The 17,436-nt window shown below is 37.9% G+C and overlaps 2 protein-coding genes across 2 annotated transcripts; both read right to left on the bottom strand.

Moving 5' to 3' along the window:
• Positions 1–132: 132 nt before the first annotated feature.
• On the bottom strand, positions 133–5,239 carry herpud1 (homocysteine-inducible, endoplasmic reticulum stress-inducible, ubiquitin-like domain member 1). The gene is made up of 8 exons (XM_056766937.1): positions 4,890–5,239; positions 4,183–4,260; positions 3,478–3,561; positions 3,017–3,150; positions 2,804–2,914; positions 2,381–2,713; positions 1,251–1,368; positions 133–1,107 (listed from the first exon to the last, which is right to left on the bottom strand). Exons 1-8 carry the CDS (start codon positions 5,043–5,045, stop codon positions 928–930), a joined length of 1,194 nt encoding a protein of 397 aa, XP_056622915.1. The 5' UTR covers positions 5,046–5,239; the 3' UTR covers positions 133–927.
• A 457-nt stretch (positions 5,240–5,696) lies between these two features.
• slc12a3 (solute carrier family 12 member 3) lies at positions 5,697–14,830 on the bottom strand. Its single transcript, XM_056766411.1, has 26 exons — positions 14,531–14,830; positions 13,985–14,107; positions 13,754–13,829; positions 13,488–13,583; positions 12,470–12,609; positions 11,781–11,891; positions 11,550–11,661; positions 11,325–11,455; positions 11,125–11,209; positions 10,781–10,938; positions 10,149–10,256; positions 9,862–9,985; positions 9,669–9,770; positions 8,926–9,081; positions 8,706–8,805; positions 8,390–8,501; positions 8,105–8,242; positions 7,876–7,982; positions 7,711–7,793; positions 7,539–7,628; positions 7,349–7,450; positions 7,156–7,267; positions 6,800–6,886; positions 6,519–6,654; positions 6,343–6,410; positions 5,697–6,233 (listed from the first exon to the last, which is right to left on the bottom strand). Exons 1-26 carry the CDS (start codon positions 14,807–14,809, stop codon positions 6,092–6,094), a joined length of 3,078 nt encoding a protein of 1,025 aa, XP_056622389.1. The 5' UTR covers positions 14,810–14,830; the 3' UTR covers positions 5,697–6,091.
• Between the last annotated feature and the right edge of the window lie 2,606 nt (positions 14,831–17,436).

Below are 17,436 nucleotides of genomic sequence, written 5' to 3'. Positions count from 1 at the left end.
GGTTAAAATGATATAAAACAAGACTAATAGAAAACAACATGCTACCAATCCCCTAAACATAGTGCAACTTACATTACATTACATTATTCATAATACATATCATTCAAAGGCACACACAAACAAAAGAGTTCCTTTAATTTTCTTTATACAAATATGTTTATTTTTTTAATGCTAATTACAAAGCATTATTACACATGAAATGAAATTTGCTACAACAGGTTTAAAATTGTTTTTTGTACCTCAGAGGGAGTTATTTTTTAGTTTCCGTCTTTTACTTTTGACAGCAAAGTGTAGTTTCTTATGTTTATGTTAGAATATTTAAAGTAAGGTTTGCCTTGAGTTGATTTTCAAACTAAGTTCAACAACCAAATCTTCTGTGCGCCGAGTTGCAAATTCTCCTGCTTATAATACTTATACAAACCGAACCTTCTTCATGAGCGTTATCATTGCTAACTTTACAATTCAAATAAAAAACTAGCCATAATTTCCAAGATCTTCAAAGTGACCCAAATGCATTGTTCCAAACAGCCTCCGTAAATGTATAGCCGTCATTGTCCATTATACTCGGACCTTAATAAGATTCAAGAGTTTAATCCTCAGATCACTTAACATAAAGCACTCCATGAAAATGAAGCCTTGGTGACAGAAGCCTAACCGAAGAGGATCAGACCAAGAAACTGATACCATTGATTTCACTTAATGAAGATCTAAAGTGCTTTCAAAAACAGTCGAGTTATAATTACACTGCCATGTCTTAAAAGTTCTTTATACAGAAAGTCCAACCATTTGAAAAAAAAGGACAGTGCTCTCTTTCCACAGAGCAAAATCAATCTAGGACATATAGTCTTCAGTAATAATGTTCAGTTCAAATGGTCAGGCCATGGGCTGTAGAGTCTGTTATTATAGTCCTTTGATGCTAGAATGTTATCAGTTTGCCACACCTTGTGGAACTTCTGGTATCAGAGAAGCAAAGAAAGCTTTAAAAAAGACCCAGGCAGTCCAGAGAATAGGTGGTTGTACTGTGGGAACAGGAACTGCTGTCATGGAGGGTTGAACCGCTTCTTCTGGAGCTGGATTTGCATCCTCCACTCCAGCAGGGGGCTCCACCTTACAGACGAAATGAAGAAAGGAGAAAGTAAGCACATATGTTTACTTACACGTGCCAAGACATTAGAACCTAGAACATTTACTCATTTTCTTTTCGATATCTAAAGCCAAGAGCTGCTCAAATGAATCAAACTGTTACACACTGGTTCTGGATGTCTGTCCTCATTCTGGTTCTGTTGGTCTTGAATGACCTCTGGTGCTGGCGGGTTATGAGGTCTTGCTTGGGGTCTTCGTCTGAAAGGAAACCAGCCTGCTGTGTGTCTGGAGGGAAAAAAGGGAGTAAAGAGCAGTTAAAAAGTAAGCATAGCACCAAAACATGCTTTTACAGACAAGCAGAAAACATCACATTCCTAACGAACGCCCCCAGATTAAAGGAACACGTCACCAAAAAATGAAAATTCTATCATCATTTTTTCACCTTCAAGTTTCGGATCTCTGACCATTTATTTGTTCTGATGAACACAGAGAAAGATATTTGGAAGAATGTTTGGAAGCAAACAGGTCTTGACCAACATTGACTAACATATAAATGTTTTTGTTATGTTGAAATAAAAAAAGATGTTTGATAAACATTTCTGGTGCACTTTTGACTACCATTGTAATTTTTCCAACTGTGGTGATAACTGGTGGGAAAGAACTGTTTGGTTACAAGCATTCCTCTAAATACACTGTGTTGGTCAGAACAAGAAATGTATGCAGACTTGTAACGATTTGAGGGCAAGTAAATAATTACGGAATTTTTATTTTTAGGGTAAACTGTCCCCTTAAGCTGCCTGCCTGGAGTACCACGCATTATTCAGAGCAGAGAAACCACCACATATAGAGAGATAGAGTATCAGAACTCATAACTGCATCCGAAACTCATCCTTTTAAACTAAAACTAAGTCCCAGTCATAACGCACAGCTTACCGCAAACACAATCGTATACAGACAGAATTTTTGTTTGACCGGAGAGAACCCTGCGTCCTGCAAATTTTTGCTTTGTATAAACCAGATTCATTCCTTTCATTGCTCAGCAATGTGCGCATGTAGGAGTTTGTTAACATAACAGACGCTGGCTCAAAGTCCGAAATTATGTAACTGAGGGCGTTAATGTGCTTACAGATTCTATCAGGCACACACAATAAATGATAATAAAAACCAATTTTACTCCTTGTTTGTCTGTCAACGAATCCAGAATTTAAGTCAACAAATGTCAATGAATAATGTAGGCAAACACATACCAAAGCAATAACTCTCGACAAACTAACTAACTAAGGTATTCAAAACTTACAGATACATAATCAGCAGGCTGCTCATGACCAGGACAAAGCGGCTCACACTGGAGTAGAAATATACAATGCTCAAGAAAACACCCAATCGGGACGCCGTGTACACCCAATCCAGCCAATCGCGGTTCATGTCCTCCTCATCCTCCATTACGGGTCCACCCTGAGCATTCATACGAAGATTCTGATTGGCACCTTCTGGGTTAATGGGTGGCAAGTCGTTGATGGGGCCCTGATTGGCTAAAGCTCCAGGTACTGCGGCTTGATGAGGGGCGACAGGAAGTGAGGAAGCAGCGGCGGCCATTGGAGCTTCTGTGGCGGCTGCCATGGCAGCGTGGCTGAAAGACAAAAAAAGTTTTTGACTGTTCTGGTTAAATTAATGGGATGTTATGTAAGCTGTAGGAAGCATTAAAACATCAATCACTTACTATTGCATGTAGTACTGGCGAGCATACATCTGCTGTAGCCAAAGAAGCTGTTGTGGACTGTAGAGGGAGTAGGTGGGAAAAGTGGGATGGTTCATCGCTGCTGTGAAAGGCCTGCAAATAAATAACCAAACTGAATTCATTCTCATACAAAATATCAAACAGTACTACTAAAACACCTTTGACAACATCAAATCTTAACTCAAAAGCACTCACATAGACATCCCTGCGTTTATCCCAGCGGATGCGGGCGAGACCGCGTGACCTCGCTGTCTAAGGCCATCTGTAGAGGGTACGGAGGTTACAGGTGAACTTGGGGAAACAGATTCTGTGGTTTCCTGCGGTGTTACCTGGACCACAGATGAGAAAAAAATTAGATTTCTAAACAGGAAGACCAGAACAGGTGCTTGAGAGTACATTACAAACGCTCATCTGAACCTCCTTTGCACATTGCTACAGGAAGAGGAAGAAAGCAGCTGTGTGTGGTATCTCCACCCAACTGAAACAGCGATGCCTTCCCCTGAGAAACAGCAGGCTGTTTCACTAACACTAAACATACTAGGAACTTATCAAATAAACGGCCTTGAAATTAGCTCAAATTAGGATGTGAACCAAATAAAGGGAACCCATAATATCTGTTAGATTAAAGTAAAAGGGAACAAATGTTGGACAATTACTTTGGGCCTTGCGCCAAGCTGTGCAGCAGACTGGGGTCTAAAAGCACACACCAGGTGAAGAGTGGGTTTGGTATCTGATGGTACCTGTGTACAGGAGAGAAACAAAGTTTAGACTGTCTTTTTGGTTAAAACATTTGGCATCTGGATAACAAAGCATTTTATATGGGATATACTTGTAAGCCAAAGTGTTGAAGCCTAGTAGATATGCCAACCCTTTAACTTTTTAAAGAAGCATCAGAAATGGTGTTTTAGTTTGAGGTGGAAAAAAATCGTCCCAATGGGAATTATTATTTTGTGCAAAAGATCATGCTTAAACCATGTGACTGTCATATTGTTTTATCACTGTACAAATGTGTTTCAAAGATGACACATCTCGTTCGAGGGAGCGGTAGAACTCTTTAGTCTGAGCGGCTTTGAAATCTGACTGACTATAGCACATGATAAGAGGATCAGGCTGAAGATACAGAACAATTGTTCTGTGGATCCACCTGTTCTACCTTCTCCCTGGTGTTTAACTATATACCACCCTTTGTTATATTTTCTTTAACATACACAATGAGAATTTGTCCATTCCAGGCATTCTTTTCTTCTAATATAAGGAGAGCATAACAACACAGCCAGTGACATAAAGACATAAAGCAATAGATGGTTTCGAAGTCACTTGTGAAACCAGAACTAAACATCGGTTTATATGCACAAACTCACCTTAGAGAAAACATCTATTATCTGCAAGCCGTCTGAAAGCAGCTTCCCGGAGTAAATGAGCCTTTGATCTTTCTCAGCCTGTTTGGGTAAAAAAATCATGTTATTTATGTTTGTGAGCTGTCATAAACATTGCTGGAAGATAAATATGCATTTGCTTCTCAAACAACCTTTATTTATTTTAAACATAGATTTGTTATAGATTTAATGGTTAAAATGGGAATTATTCTCAAATATTGGAAACTACTGGTTATGTTTTGGGTTCTCGGGTGGGATGTTATCTGACACATGGGAATAAACAGAACACCATTAAATGACCACTAAACACACAAAATGGTTTGCTGGTAAAAGTTTATATTTGAAAGGTGTTTTTTAATAGAAATACCAAGAATTTGTATTGTGTTCCATCAGGAGGGATTGCAAAGGGCGGCTATGTTTCCGCAAATACTCTATTGACACCTGCAAATGCATCGAATAGTAGGTGGTGTGTACCGTTACAATGACATATTTCTAAATTTATTTAATAAAAAATACCAATTGAATCTTCAAAAGATATTGAAAGTACACAGGGAGAAAAACAAACATGCGTCTCTAGACCTTTTATAGTGTTTGTGACAGCTGTTAAGTTTAATTTGTCGCGCTGTGTCGAGGAATGCTGACCGCTTGGTAGACGCTAACCACTATAGGTTAAATACACAACCCAAACCTACCGGATTGCTGGGATAAACCTTAGAAAGATGACATTTGAGGTCCTTCACGGTCCAGTCCATGCGCACACCCTCGATCACTTGATCGCCGTGAAACTGGTTGGGCGTTTTAATGATCATAGAGATCGTCTCTCCGTCCGAGACTTCCGGGTTTTCCATGTTTCCTTTCTTGACCAAGCAAGCAGAAATATACTAAAACTGCGGGAAGCCAATTTACAAAACACTCGGTGACTTGATCTGTTGTAAAAGCACTACTCTTGGTAGCTCAGTGTAAACGAGGATCCTGGTTCAAGAAGTTCCGTGCCCTCATTAGATGGAAGTATTTGCGTGTTGTTTCCAAACACACTGTGTCCGGATATGATTGGCTGCGGCTCGCTTGTGTTCAGACGTAGAGCCAGTCGTGAAGCCCCACGCGCTGCGCATGCGCAGATGGACCGAGTCGTCGGAAAGTTTTTCACAGGATTTTGACTAGAAGGGAAACTGGACACTCGCACTTCAATACCACATAATGTTTGTCACGCTGAAAACAGTTTATTTATATTTTAATTATTATTATATGGTTAGGTTGAGTGTTGGGTCGGTGTAGGCGTTAGCTTATGCAATTTAGTGTAATTATATAGCGAGATTGTGCACCACTTCCGGTATAGCTGTATCCCTTCTAGCAACCACTGTTTTCATAGATGTTTGTCACTAGAAGTGATGTGATTGCATCAGATGACGATCGTGTCATAACACTGCTTATGGTCCAGTAAAGTGTGTTTAATGGGTTTAAATTGTGGAATAATAAATAATAATACAACAGTCTCGAAGTTTGTAACGTTACTAGTCCTTTATTAAATATACTTTGTAATATTTAAGTTGCTAAACTCAATTGTTTAGCGTTTGAATTAACAGATAGACTTGTAAATTAATAACTACACTTAATCTGTGCCGTAAAGTGGAAACTGCGTGAATACAGAATTGTGTTTGTTTATGAAGAAAGTGCATAAGATCAGAGGCAGCAAAACCTATTACCTAATATGACATTTAACATTTCAATAGCAAGTTAACAGGTTTCCAATATGGACAAACCTTGCAAACAACAGCACAAGTATTAAACACAACATTAAAGAATACAAATGTCATAACTTTGACAAGCCAATTACAAATAATTATTTCCAATGGAGGCAGGTCTGTGAACAGTTCTGTAAGGAAAAAGATGCCATTTATTGGCAATACAGTGTGAGCACGTTTTCCTGATTGCCTCTCACAAGTAGAACCGGAGGTCGAATGTCACGCGACACAATCTCTAGCCAGGCCATGTAAAGGGCACTAGGACACGCACCTCTTCTCCCCACAGGCATGGTTCTGCCAAACAAAGGTGAAGTCAGACATTTACTTAGTTAAACTTTTAGTTCATTGATGCAGAGTGGCGTCATAATGTTATGGCAACACATCCTGTTTAAATAACACTCACACAACAATCAACGCAGCATCTCTTGAGTAGTCCTGAATAACTTCACTCAGACGGATCTGTCGAAGGGACTTTAAAACACAGAACACAAAATATTTGATGTTTAATAAAGCTTTAAGAAAATGCGTGGTCTACAACATGAGCTCTCCAGTCTTTTATAAATCTAAAATTGTATTTACCTTAGCTCTGAACTTTTCCACCTCATAGTCAGACACCATCCAGGGATAATCCTTTGTCGTCTCATCAGCAGGTTGAGGATTCTTTTGTACTGTGCTAACTCTATAAGGAGCTAAAAGATCTTCAAATCTCTTTATGCTGTTTCGATAATTAAGAGAAAGAAACACATGCATGTTAGACCAAGAACTATTTTTAAGAATATTTGGAAATGCCATTCGTTGCTTAGGTCAGAGCAGAAAGACGTATCGTGAATGGAATTTAAAGAGAGAAAAAGACACTTTACTTCTCAGACTGTGGTTTTCCATTGATGTCAGGAAGGACTTGAATATCCTGGAAACCCAGACGAAACCTGCTGATCAGACCCTTGAGCCTGTAATTGACACACACACACAAACACATTATTTTAATGTCATTTCTGGAAAGCCTTGACAATGTTAAAACAGCAGCTGCTTCTGAGAGGACAACCTGCAAATATAGTAAAACTACATATTAAATGTAAATAGGTTGTTTCTGCTTCACACTTTAGATATTTTAAATAGTTTATATAATTATATATAAACAAATATTGTTTCTTGATAAAAGAAACAACTAGTATGTGGTCTCTATAACAAACAGTATCACGGTTAGAGTTATGCATACTCTTGTTTCTGTTCCTCAATCTGTTGAACATCACCTCCCACAAACACCCTCACTTTGCATCTGGCCCAGCGCTTTTTACGGGTCAGGAGATAAGGCAGCAGAAGAGTCAGACCTGACAACACACTCATGCTATGTTATTATGGCTTATGTATGCACAACAAATAAAGATCCAGTGAATATCAATATAACTCACCCCCATCATCAGAAACCCAGTAGACATCAATGGTCTTTTTTCCTTGCGTAGACTGAAACACAGTGGCAGGCTGGGACAAGGCCATAAGTGTTTCAGGGTCCACTGAAATACACATGATAGCAAAAAGAAACGTTTTGTCAAAGAGGATTCACGTTAAACCTGCCCTAATTTAAAAACACGGTTTACATACGTGATGTTTCAACTGTGGATGTTGTTGTAGTGTCAGTGGGGCTTCTCGTGTCAATTCCTTGTTCAGTTGATGTCTCAAACCCCAGATTTACTATGATAAACAGGAGAATCTTAGGGGAGATTGTTGTCAGTTGCGTCATAAATTGTGAAGTGAGTTTTGAAGCAGTCCTTACCATGTGCCTGCATCGTTCGACTAATGTCAAGACCATCTTTCATCCGGAGAATACACACACCGTATTGAGAGACAAATGCATCGCTAAACACAAGTTTTAAACAGTCAATTGCCTTTAAAAACCATAGCATACAAAATTTAGCGTACTAAACTAGGATATACATACTGCAACATTCCAATATAGTTATCAATGTTGCTTGGTTGAGCTTTACGCCAGTTCCTTTTATATCCCATCACGAGAACATTAGGTCTCATCCGACCCAAACCCGTACTCTGAAATAGAGTGGCCGCAAAACAACATTACCATGTGGTACACCATCATCAGATGCTGAAAGGAAATAATTGATGTTTTGAGCTTATAATGTAGTGGAATGTGAAAATGCATTATGGGTGACCTGCAGTAACATCTGTACGCCAGAGCGAAGGTCATCGGCCACTATAGAGTGGTAGAACGACTTTATACCTCGCTTGTTAAGCCAGTTTATATGAATTGAGCCATTTGCCGAGTCCACCGCATCTGGTGTGGGTCCTCCCTGTTAATAGGAACAGTCAAGAGAGACATCTATGATTTTATAATATTTTTTACTGGATTTGAATGATGCTTTATTGTAAAATGTAGCGAATGGCAATATTTTGCTTTATTTGATTAATTTATTAAGTGTTTCTGTTGATGGACACACCAAGATGACATTCGCACATATCATCAGACTCTGGTTCTTGGTGAGGGTGCTGAAGAAATCCACCATTGAAGGCCTCATGCAGGGTGGCCCGCTGAGAACCAGACACTGTGGCCTGAGAGAAAGAGCAGATGGAAGAAAAGTAGGACACAGGGAGAATTGACAAGAAAGAACAAGCAGGAGCAGATAGAAAGAGCAGATCAAACACATTCCTGATTAAAAAGATTCCTGAGCAAAACCTAATGGAAAAACAAACAACAGCATGGAGGGAAAAAGATACAGGAATGGTGTACCGTGAGGTGGTCTTGGGGTTATTTACCTGTAGTTTTTAATATGGTCTTCCACCTGGTTAAGACCTATACAGTGAGATAGCGCCATCTTGTATGTGCTTGCTTGCACTGATGAGCCCCAATTGACAGCTGCAATGTATAAACACAACATTGCTATGTAGTCACGCACATAGTGATGGTTTTGTCATTTAAAATGTAATTTAGGTTGGACTGATCAATGTTTAATGTTAGTGTGAGGGTGTGTCTTACAGGGCTTCTTATATTGCACATATCCTAGCAGAAAGATGACAATGCCAATGGCTATAAGAGCGGCCCACCAGGTTAACAGAAACATGATAATCACAGAAACCACTGCTCCTAGCAAAGACAACCACTTGCTGTAGAATCGAAACGTTGGACGCCATCCTGCACGCAAACAGGGACAATGAGGAACACTTAGAGGTCAAAGGGAGAGTTTACCCAAAAATGCAAATTCTGTCATCTAGTATCACTCTCTTGTCATTTCAAACCAGTACAACTTACTATCTTCTGCAATGTCTGTAATGTTGGTAACAACGGCGGTACCTCTACTGTATAGACACAAAACCAATGCAAGTCAATGGGTACCACCGTTTATTCGGTGACCAACATTCTTCTGCTGAGGAAAGAAAGTCATACAGGTTTGAAATGACAAGAGGGCAAGTAAATGGTGACAGAATTGTCATTTTTGAAACTGTGAATTTGTTTTAAAAACTTGACTCCCAAATAGCCCCAACACAAAGAATTGTACATTATGAGTCCTAATAACGCTGTATAACTGGCTGCAAACAGTCTCATTGTCTTGCTTACCATGGTTTGAAAAAACATTTAGCCATGGTTTAATGCTATTGTGTTTCACAAAAGGCAAATAAGATCATTAAAATCCATTTAGAAAGGATGATTTGTAAATATCGCATTAAAAACTGTTAGCTTGATCCATTTTGCCCTTGAAAACGGATGATGGAAGGGCTCACCTGGTGAGTTAGTGATGGAGGCATGGAAGCAACTAAAGTTGATAAGGGCGTAAGAGCAGAGGAAAAAGTTGGAAATGATGGGAGCAATGGTGTTCAGCTCAGCTGAAATACACACGGAAGGACAGTTGGCTGTAAATTCCTCCAATGAAATTGAATACGCTTTTTAATGCTGATTTTATGTTTGGTGGCCTACCAATAAGAATGAAGCATACAGCAATGACATATGCTAGCAGGTAGCTTCTCAATGGTTCGTTATTCTTTCCATAACTTTTGCCGAAAAATCCAATGCCTGGATACAGGTTGTCCTTGCAGAGGCACTTCAATGAGACAAGACATAGAAATAAAAAGAAAAAGAAAGGACATAATGTTTAATTACCAACATCCTAATATACAAACATACTGGGAACAAGCACACATGATGTGAGATGCAAGAAAATTGTTGTTCTATATAATCGGACGATTATGCAAGCGGACTAATACCTGGAAAACTTTGGGGGCGGACACCAAGCAAGCCAAGGCTGATGAAAGTGTGGCTCCAAAAATGCCAGCAGTGATGAGAGGACTACATGCAGACACCAAGCTCATAGTCTGTAAAACAAAACAGAAGAACATATTGTTTCTGTGAACATAAACGTAAAACCGATTTGTTTGTTGTTTGGTTAATATTTGCCATGCTTTGTTTACCATCTGATTGCATGTGATTTTGTTGTTATCTGTTTGTTTCTCTACTATCTGTGATATCTGTTTATTTTGTTGCTATTCTTATTCATATAAAATTTAGATCACAAATAAATATCAAAAAACAATTTCCTGTTCATTTTTTTATTTAATTTATTACATTTAGATTCGTTTTTCTATTTCTATTGCTTTTGAAATGATTGGGAGAAGATATAGGAAACGGGAAATAACGTGAGCCAAACTCAAACCTGTGTTGTCACATGAGTGAGCACCACAATGTAATGCAACAGAGCTTATGCACAACTGATTTATTTGTTTTATGTTTAAATAATAGGTTATAATATATCTAAGAGAAATAATTGTTTCTGTCACGCTCCGTAACTTTCCAATGACAAGTTGTTAACAAAGCAGCATTCAATGAGCATTTTGATCACCTGGTAATTATTAATGAGTCCATAAGGACAGGTATTGTTGGCGATACATTCAGTGAAGTTCCAGTTATAGTTGCAGGCCACTCCAGAGCATTCCCCTTGAAGCACAGTCGGAACGAAGGATTCATTTAAACCAGAGGCATCTCGCACTACACAGGAACCTGAAGTGCAATTAAACAGCAAAGCAAATGGAAATGTTAATAGATAATACACGCAATGGCCTAAGGAAGAGTGGAATGAAGTCAACTCATAAATAATTATAATGCACTGCACATCAATTTAGAAATCAATAAATAATCAGTAGATAATAAAACACGGGTTTGGGAAATGTAGTTTATGACACTCACCAATGGTAGCTGAGATAATGAGGTAGGAAATAGTGGTCCAAAAAATAGCCAGCATTGTACCACGGGGTATAGCAACATTGGGTTCCTATTGGAGGTTTTGTGTATACAATGCAAAGATTTTATAGCTTTGATAACGCATAAATATGGTTTATGATACATCATATTGGAATAAACATTAGAGGATTCTGAGTCAAACTTGCCCTGAGATCTCCAGAGATGTTGGCCCCCGCAAGGATGCCTGTAGCTGAGGGGAAGAAGATGGAAAACATGCCAAAGAAACTGCCCCCCGGACCACGCCATCCGGGCACAAAGTTCGTCGCAAAAATATCAGCTATCGGATACAAATTGAAACGTTTGTGAAGATAATACAGTGTCGAGAATACTAGAGTGTATTTATAATTAAATTGGTGACATTGCAGTCTGACCTTTGTAGCTAAAGAATCCTTTGGATTCCTTCTCTGGAGTTGATGGGATGATGGTACCTACTATGTAACTGGCAAACGAGATCATGATGATCAAGAAGAACAAGACCTGGGCCTGAGAAAGAAACAAAAACCGAGGTGGATTCATGTTTGTCACTTTGATATAAAGGTTCAAAGGTATGGTTTATGTTATTGGTCAAATTTGCCTAAAATTGTTCTGTTTTAGAGACAAACCTTGGATTCCCATTCCATTCCAGCCATTGAGATGGCCAGCAGACAGGTGACAGTAATCACACCGATGATGCGGATATCATTCAGCTGGTCTACCATGCTAACTTCATTCTCCTTATTTGAAAAAAAAGAAAAGTTAGAGGAACGTTAACTTTCAGTGAACTCTATCATAGAAAATATTTTTCTTACTTCCAATCCTTTTCTGGATGTAAGGCTACAGAGATGTAAAAAAAAATTCTGTCATCATTTACTCACCTTCGAGTTGTTCCAAATCTGTGTACATTTCTTTGTTCTGATGAACACAGAGAAAGATATTTGGAAGAATGCTTTTTACCAAACAGATCTTGCCCCCTATTGACTCCTATATTATGAGAAATTACTATATCATTTTTTTTTGTTCTGTTGAACACAAAAGAAGATATTTTGAAGAATGTAGGACAGGAAACAGTTCGGGGGCACTTTTGATTAACATTGTATTTTTTCCTACTATGGTAGTCATGGGGCGGCAAAATCTGTCTGGTCATAAACATTCTTCCATATATCATTCACTGTGCTCATCAGAACAAAGACATTTTTGGAGATTTTGAACAACTCGAAGGTGAGTAAATGATGACAGAATTTTCAATTTTGGGTGAACTATCTCTTTAAAGCAAACTAAAGGATTTCTGTATAGTCGGGGCTATATAACCCACCTGCATGAGAGCCTGGACTGTTTCAGCAAAGCCCACGGTGTGCATGGCCACGGCAACAGCATTGGCAAACGCAAATATAAGTCCGATTGAGCCACCAAGCTCTGGGCCCAAGCTACGAGAGATAAGAAAATATGTTCCACCTGAAGAAAAGAAATGAAAGAATGTGAGCCAGTCCACATATTTCAGTCATTTTTCTTTATATACTTTATCATTGTATTAATATTGAGTACACATATGCACATTCATATTGAGTATTTTTGTTAAAATTAAAGTAATTTAGAGGTACAATCTGAGGTTATATCACACATAAAATCTGTGGCAACCTATATTCCTAAACAAAAAATTTGTTTCAAATTTTTTCAAAGCTTTCCGCAGACCACTAATGTACATTAAGTGTAATGTTTGTTTTGTCTTATACACGATTATACGCAAACAATCTTTCATTTTTCTCTTGTACATTTTGAAGTTAACTTTTATGTTTCCTTCTCAATAATACTTAAAGATGAAGATAAATGTGTAACTTTTCTTTCCTGGTAAACATTTTTTTTTTATTATATCTTTATTGAGATAACTCATAACAAAATCAAAAATGTTTACAGAAATATTCTGATCTCTTTTACATATTGAAGGTAGAAATAAGAAAATAAAGAAAAGAGAATAAAATAACTAACTTATACAGAAGAAAACCAATATCCAATTAACATGTAAAAAGAAAATAACCAGGTTGAAACAAAGAATTTATATAGTTCAACCGTGAGAATTAGGAAAGTACAAAATGTATAGTAATGTAAAGGAGACAAGTAAGAAAGAATCTGATTCTTTCAATTTAACAATTTAATATTGTCTAATCACCTTAAACCACATTTAAGATGTTACTTAGATCCAAAGTTCAAAATAAAGGATATGAAGGGTTTCCAGTTATTCTCAAAATATAAAAGTTTCCCTTTTAAGATATATGTTATCTTTTCCATATCTAAACAGAAGGACATATTTAAGGCAAATTTACTCTAAGCTTTACCTCCTTTAACTTTGCCATTGGTGGCAATAGCTGATGTGGACAGTCCAGTGATGCCAGTTATACAGGAGGAAACCAGGATTATAACCCATGTCAAACCTTACAGATGAGAAAGCGGAAAATGTTTACTTGAAGAGGAACAAATAGACACACAAGTATATCACAGCATTAAATGATTGTATAACCCTGAGGGGTTTTTACAACAACACTAGTAAAAAAACACACAAAAATGTTAGTCTCGAAATAGATAAAAACAAAAACTGACGCACCAATCCCTGCTTGAGCTGTGATCCATGGAAGCCTCAGATACAGAATAACTCCCCAGATGTTAAGCATACAGCGGATCTACAGAGAGTAAAAGAACACAGCCCTAATGTTGAAGCAGAATGGATTCAAAGTAGCAGAAATCCTACAGATGTTTTGTACTTGGCTCATGTCTATAGACTACAGTACATCATTGTATACTTCACAAAGTATCCAAACTTTGTCAATTATTTTACCAGGACTCCCTGAGCCCAACCAAAGCGAGCCGGTTCAGGTGGAGGTTCTGCCGGTTCATCTTCCTCTGGACTCGGCTTGTTCTCAGTGTTCTCCTCATATAGCGGAGGTGGAGAGGGGTCATCCTGGGGAAAAAACTTCAATAAGCTCAGGAGAATAACCTGTGGATTTCTTAAATCTCAATTAAATTTATCAATAGTCCGTTATGATGATGTTGCACCTATTGTTTTTCTGACATTTCAATTTATTTACCAATCCGGCTACTTAAAGGGACAGTTCACTGGGAAAAGTAAATTATTCAATCATATGTTTAGAAGCAAACCTGTACGACTTTCTTCTGCAGAACACAAAAGTAGATATTTTAAAGAATGCTGGCCCCCATTGACTTCCATTGTGTGGACACCATTGAAACAATTTCATGAAATATCTTCTTTTGTGTTGCACAAGAAAGAGTCGTGCAGACTTTGAATCATATGAGGATGAATAAATGAAGACAGAATTATTATTTTTGGGTGAACTGTCCCTTTAAGTGAAATTTCTGTTCCTACCTGAGGGTTGGAGTGAAGCTGAAAGAGAGAAGGTCTTGATTTCTTTGCTCTTCCAAAAACTTCAGTATTGGTATAGAAGTCATAATTCGGTGGGGCATCCAACGTGTCATATCCAGAAAAGACCCCAGAGCTGTTGGAAACAATGCTGTCTGTATCGTAACTGCTACATCCTCCCAAACTAAATTTACGCTGGTCTCCGTTGTTCAGTGAAGACACTGGAAATTGGGTTCTGGTTGTTGTCAGATTCATCCCTTCATTGGCCTGTGGTATCTCCACCATAAGTATATTAACTAAGTAAAAGCAGCAGGAGGTACCAAGGGTTATATTATACCTGAGCCGGAAGCAACCTCATTTGCATGTTTAAGGAGTCTGATAACATATTCAGGAGCTTTTTACCGGTCATTAACTTTTAATTGTCGCTGTAGGGCCTTGAGCTTGTACGGCTTGTAAACATCATGAGAACATGTAATGACAAAGATCTTTGTCATGATATCCTTGACACAGGTTTCAAGGTCGACTGCAGTCTGTAGAATTGACATCTGAATTAATTCCATTTTTTCTGTTGTGATGTGTTTATGTATCAAGATGTCTCAGATGTTTTGCCTAAAATAGCTAAGGGGAAATAAAAAAAAAAAAATTTGTCGCTATCCTTCCAAAACTTCGGATGTCCAATTTTGCTGTTTTCCAGGACATGGAAAACACACTGTACTTTTTAAATGAAACAAATACTGTGTTGCCAAAGTTGACAAGCACTTTTTAATAGCTTGTATTGGTTAGATACTTGCAAAACCTAGTGACAAACATAAAGGGTAAATAATAATGACTCATGGCAAAAATCTATGAGATGTGAGGTTTCAGAAGGACAGCAGCAAATTGTTAAAATACTATAAGAGTGAGGAACTAAAATAAATGTGGAAAACAAATCTGATTTAGGCAAATTTTCAGGCAAATGTTAATATCAGTTAATGATATTGTCGCAATCATTTCTGAAACTTTAATGGAGACCTGGATTTCGTGGTCTCTTTCTTCCTTGAAAATATCTGAGACACAGGCAACTTAAAAAAGTTTGCACTTGCATTTAATATTATATTATTTCATTGAATTTGCATTAATAGTAAAAACATATGAACCAAGATTCTTAAATATTTAAAAATATCAAGATTATATACACCGACATGGTTAGAAGTAGACAGTATAGTCATCTCAATCACAAAAAATTCCAACCTATAGTGACCTTCATTTAGTTGCTATATATAACCCATCATGAGCAGGGGTTCCATCTGAACAACTTTTGCCTCGAGCAACGACTGATCATTTCAATGGCAGTTCCTCATTAACTAAAAGACAAATGCCCGCCAATTCATGTGACCCAAGATTTAGCTTGGGGTATAGTCATTATTTCTGCAGAAATTGCTCTGGAAGCCCCAAAGGTAGAGCCTTTTCAAAGTAATTAGCACAGATCCAACAAACGTACCCACAGGTGCTCTCCTTTGAAGCAAGGTTTTCATTAAACTTCTATTAATAGAGAGAGATAGCTTAAACAGATAACCAACTACTAAATGGTCATTTTGAAATCCTAACATTGCACTAAAAAATCTAAATTTTGAAAAATGTACCCATCAGACTCGTTTTGTTGTACAGGGTCGCATTTAGTTTTGAACCATTAAACATAATATGGACAAAGCCAACAGTTGGTTTAATTGAACCAATAAAATTTCATATTTAACACAACCATGAAATTAAAAAAACCAACATATTTTTTAAGAGTGAATGAGATCAGCAGCTTTATACCAATAGACTAGTTATCAGATTATGTTCTCTATATACAGAAATATACACATATGTTCCACAAACAGATGCTTAATCTTTGTTGGTTTTATTTTAAAACACCTTACCCATCATTTTAAGTGACCTTCTCACATTACTGTTTATAGACATACACGTATACAGAGACAGATTAACTGATCAATATAGGAGTTATCTGGGGTTGAGCTCCTCTCTGTCGGCAGCGGTGTGGTGCCACCCTGGTGTTGTGAAATAGCCGGGTTATCGCGGACGTGTGACATCGGCCTGATTCACAACACCAGCTGCAGCACGCACACCTCACACTGTGTGAAGATTGATCTGCGCTCCTGGTCTTCATCTCCAACATCAGGACACAGGTCATAAAGCAGATTGGGTTTTGCAGAAGAGTTCGAAGGAGGGACTGCGGAGTTGAAACATCTCTAAACAGTGAGTCAGAGTGACTCCGGCACCCAGCATTTAAAGCAGTACACTATTATTTATCTGCCACAGTTCCAGATGCAATTACAGTTAAAAATGCAACGCAGAGCTTAGAGGGAGCTGGAAAAGATACTCCAGCCGGGTTTGATGAAGCCCCCACATGTCCATCTGTGTTCTCTACAGGCATTTCCTCATAACCCACCATCTGCTGAGAGAACCCCATTATCACACACAAACACTATCCTGCTCTCTCTTACAGTACGCTCGCTGAAAGAGCCACTTTTTGGTGTTTCATGAGGCAAGGAAATAAAGAGGGATTCCTCACTTTAATACCAATGACGTTTTTGGTGTAATTGATTTGTGAATAATTAATTTAAATAAACAGTTTTAAGAATAAAAATGTATATTACACACTAAAAAATGTCTATGACTAACCATTTAAACCTCAAATATAGTACAATGTAGATTGCTGGTAGCCACCAACTCTACCGTGTCTAATCTCACTGTTTGTAATGCCATAAAATAATACCCATAAGCTCTTAAAATTGATATTATAAATCTATTCAATTACAAATAACCTACAAACCAGACTACATTTTTTAAACAAAGGATGCATGCAAGTTGAATAAACTCAACTAAAGCAAAGATAATTGCAGGACAAGACAATAACAAAATGGTAAATT

The sequence above is a fragment of the Triplophysa dalaica genome, chromosome 14 (genome assembly GCF_015846415.1).
Source record: "Triplophysa dalaica isolate WHDGS20190420 chromosome 14, ASM1584641v1, whole genome shotgun sequence".
NCBI lineage: Eukaryota > Metazoa > Chordata > Actinopteri > Cypriniformes > Nemacheilidae > Triplophysa > Triplophysa dalaica.
This window is presented reverse-complemented; position numbering and strand designations above follow the sequence as displayed.